Consider the following 2,500-nt stretch of genomic DNA (forward strand, 5'->3'; position numbering starts at 1 on the left):
CAGAGACATTAACCATACTGTGAAACGCACATGAAGAGCGTAAACACTTTTGCTCATTGAGCCACTGTTTGCTTTGTGTTTCTCTTTCATTTCTCGCCCTCGGAGATGACTTCGTTGCTTAAGGTCCCTAACATCAGATACAGCTTTACCATACTGCCCCGTTAAATTCTCCCACTTTTATTTCAAATCACACTGATACCCACAACTGAAAAAAGAATCAATTCTTAGTCTTCGATTCAGTTACATTCATCTGTTGTGGCCTTATTCAAAAACGGGTTGGAAAAGAAACATCTAATTGTAAGCAAAAAGAAATCTCCACAGACCCGATTTTTTGTTTTGATTCCCACAAATAAATTAAAATATATATATTTTTTAACAACTGTGTAACATTGTTACGCGTGCTCATGCCTTGGAATCCAGTGTATGCATAATAACTCCGATTCACATAATATTTTAGGCAATTGCATATGTAAAAAAACAGCCACATGTTTTGTAAAATTAAAAGTACACGTGAACCAAAAAGGGATCATGAGTGTATCTTTATACTTTCTCCATAGACCATTTTGCAGATTTGGCGGCCATTTTGATTTGTATTGTTTCATATAGCAATTATGGGATGCCCAGGGGGCAAATACATATTAATTTGCCCCCTGAGCATCCCATAATGTCCTTCGGAACAATAGAAATCAAAATGGCCTCCGTATCTGCAAAAAGGTCTATGGCTAAATGGAATGTTGGATCATTAACGAAGTAATCCACTTTCCTCTCCGTCAGCTTGCCGTAACCTGCTTTCTGTGTTTACTAGGTTAACAATGTCTCGGATTTGTTCCGGAGTAAGATCTACATCCTCATTCGACAACAATTCAACAACCTGCAAAAAGAAAGCAATCAAGCATGTCATTCAGCAGTTTTCAGTTAACTGACGCAATATGAATCGGACCAGGCGCAAAGAACGCAATTTACGTGAAGCAGTTACATAAACGCGCAAGAAAACGCACGCGCAAGTCTCTGGTTTATCTCCTCATAGATTTTGTAGTTGTCTATCTGTAGTTGAAGTATTCAGGCATTTTAGATGTAAGTGTTTTGAGGCAAATGAAAGCTTGATCATGGTAACAAAACTTGTTACAAACCCTTTCGACATCTCCCAAATCAAGCGTGCCATCTTGATCCTGGTCCAATATTTCTGCTATCCTCTGACACTTCGCTTCGCTGGGAGCATTTTGTAACCTTCCCACAGCAGATATCAACTCCTGCAAGCTTATTTTACCATCCCTACAAGAAAACGACGGTGTTTCCTTCTCAGTCAAAACATCCATTGATTTAACTATTTTGTACATAAACGATAACAACAATTGCCGCGAGAATGCAAAACCGAATTTAAAACCATTCGTTGTTGTCATATGGTACAAGCCCCCAACGAAACATTCACTTCTGTAGAAAATCTGATTGGGCTATTTGACTCTCAAAATGTTGAGTTATGTGTAATGGAGGATGGAACTTCAACAAGGATGTCTCACTCTAATTCTTGCTTCTTGTCAGACGTTATTCCCTTAAACGAAGGTCTAACGTTCAAAACAACAGCTCTTAGGGTAGTTAGGTTAGTCAGCTCTTAGGGTAGTTAGTTCCCCTATATCAGCTCGTTTGATAAAATTAAATGTACGGTCTTCACCAGTTGATTAACAAACCTAAGCATATCAGGGGCACCCAACGATAACTGTAGCATGCTAGTTTTGAACAAGGACACTTGTCAAGGAAAAACTTGTCATATTTTTCCATTTACATTGCCAAGGTGAAAACTTGACAAGGAAAACGTGTTAGTATAAATGGTGCTTTACGTTTTCCGAAAAGGTATTTTGCACTTTTTGGCACTAAAAAGGTCACCTTGCAGTTTCGGATGATCAAGTAGTTCGGTTGGAAGTTCTTAAAAGGTAAGCGGACGTTCTCGGTTAACGACTAATAATTTGAATTTAAAATAAATTTGAACTACGGAGTTCACATGAAGTGAAAGCAAGGAGAAAAATCCACGTTTGGATGCGTTTTTTTTTTTTTTTTCAGGCTGTCCCTAATGCTGAACTGGCAAACAGTTAAACAATTATACTACGATATTTATTATAGCACGCACATACCAACAAAACAACACCCCCAACAACAACAACAACAGTGATCTTAAACTCTGTCCTGAAAATAATTTTAAATGGCCTAAAGGAAAAGTTAAAGCTCTTGGTTTTTGGTTTTCGTGGGATTCAAATATAACAGTTTCTCATAATTACATAGATAAAGTGGAAAAAGTGAAAGCGATGTTAAGTTGTTGGAAATTTCGTAGACTTAGTCTGCTTGGAAAGCAGCCTATGTCTTGGCCTTTACATGTACCAAGAGTTCAAAACTCATAGTTTTTAATTTTAAATTCCTACATCGACGACTTTCAACTAATAGTTTTCTTAAGAAAATAGGACGTATAGATAACGAGAAATGCACCTTCTGTCAATATGGTAAAGAAAGC

General features: G+C 37.5%; 1 protein-coding gene across 1 annotated transcript in view; it reads right to left on the reverse strand.

Moving 5' to 3' along the window:
* Nucleotides 1–157: 157 nt before the first annotated feature.
* The window catches only part of LOC138043293 (mitochondrial proton/calcium exchanger protein-like), a 28,438-nt gene continuing 26,095 nt past the window's right edge, over nucleotides 158–2,500 (reverse strand). The window contains exons 13-14 of the mRNA XM_068889491.1: nucleotides 1,131–1,272; nucleotides 158–871 (exon numbers count right to left, since the gene is read on the reverse strand). Coding sequence (XP_068745592.1) covers nucleotides 743–871; nucleotides 1,131–1,272 — 271 coding nt within the window. The 3' untranslated portion in view covers nucleotides 158–742. The remainder of the gene's footprint in view (nucleotides 872–1,130; nucleotides 1,273–2,500) is intronic.

This window comes from Montipora capricornis, chromosome 3, assembly GCF_036669925.1.
Source record: "Montipora capricornis isolate CH-2021 chromosome 3, ASM3666992v2, whole genome shotgun sequence".
Lineage (NCBI taxonomy): Eukaryota > Metazoa > Cnidaria > Anthozoa > Scleractinia > Acroporidae > Montipora > Montipora capricornis.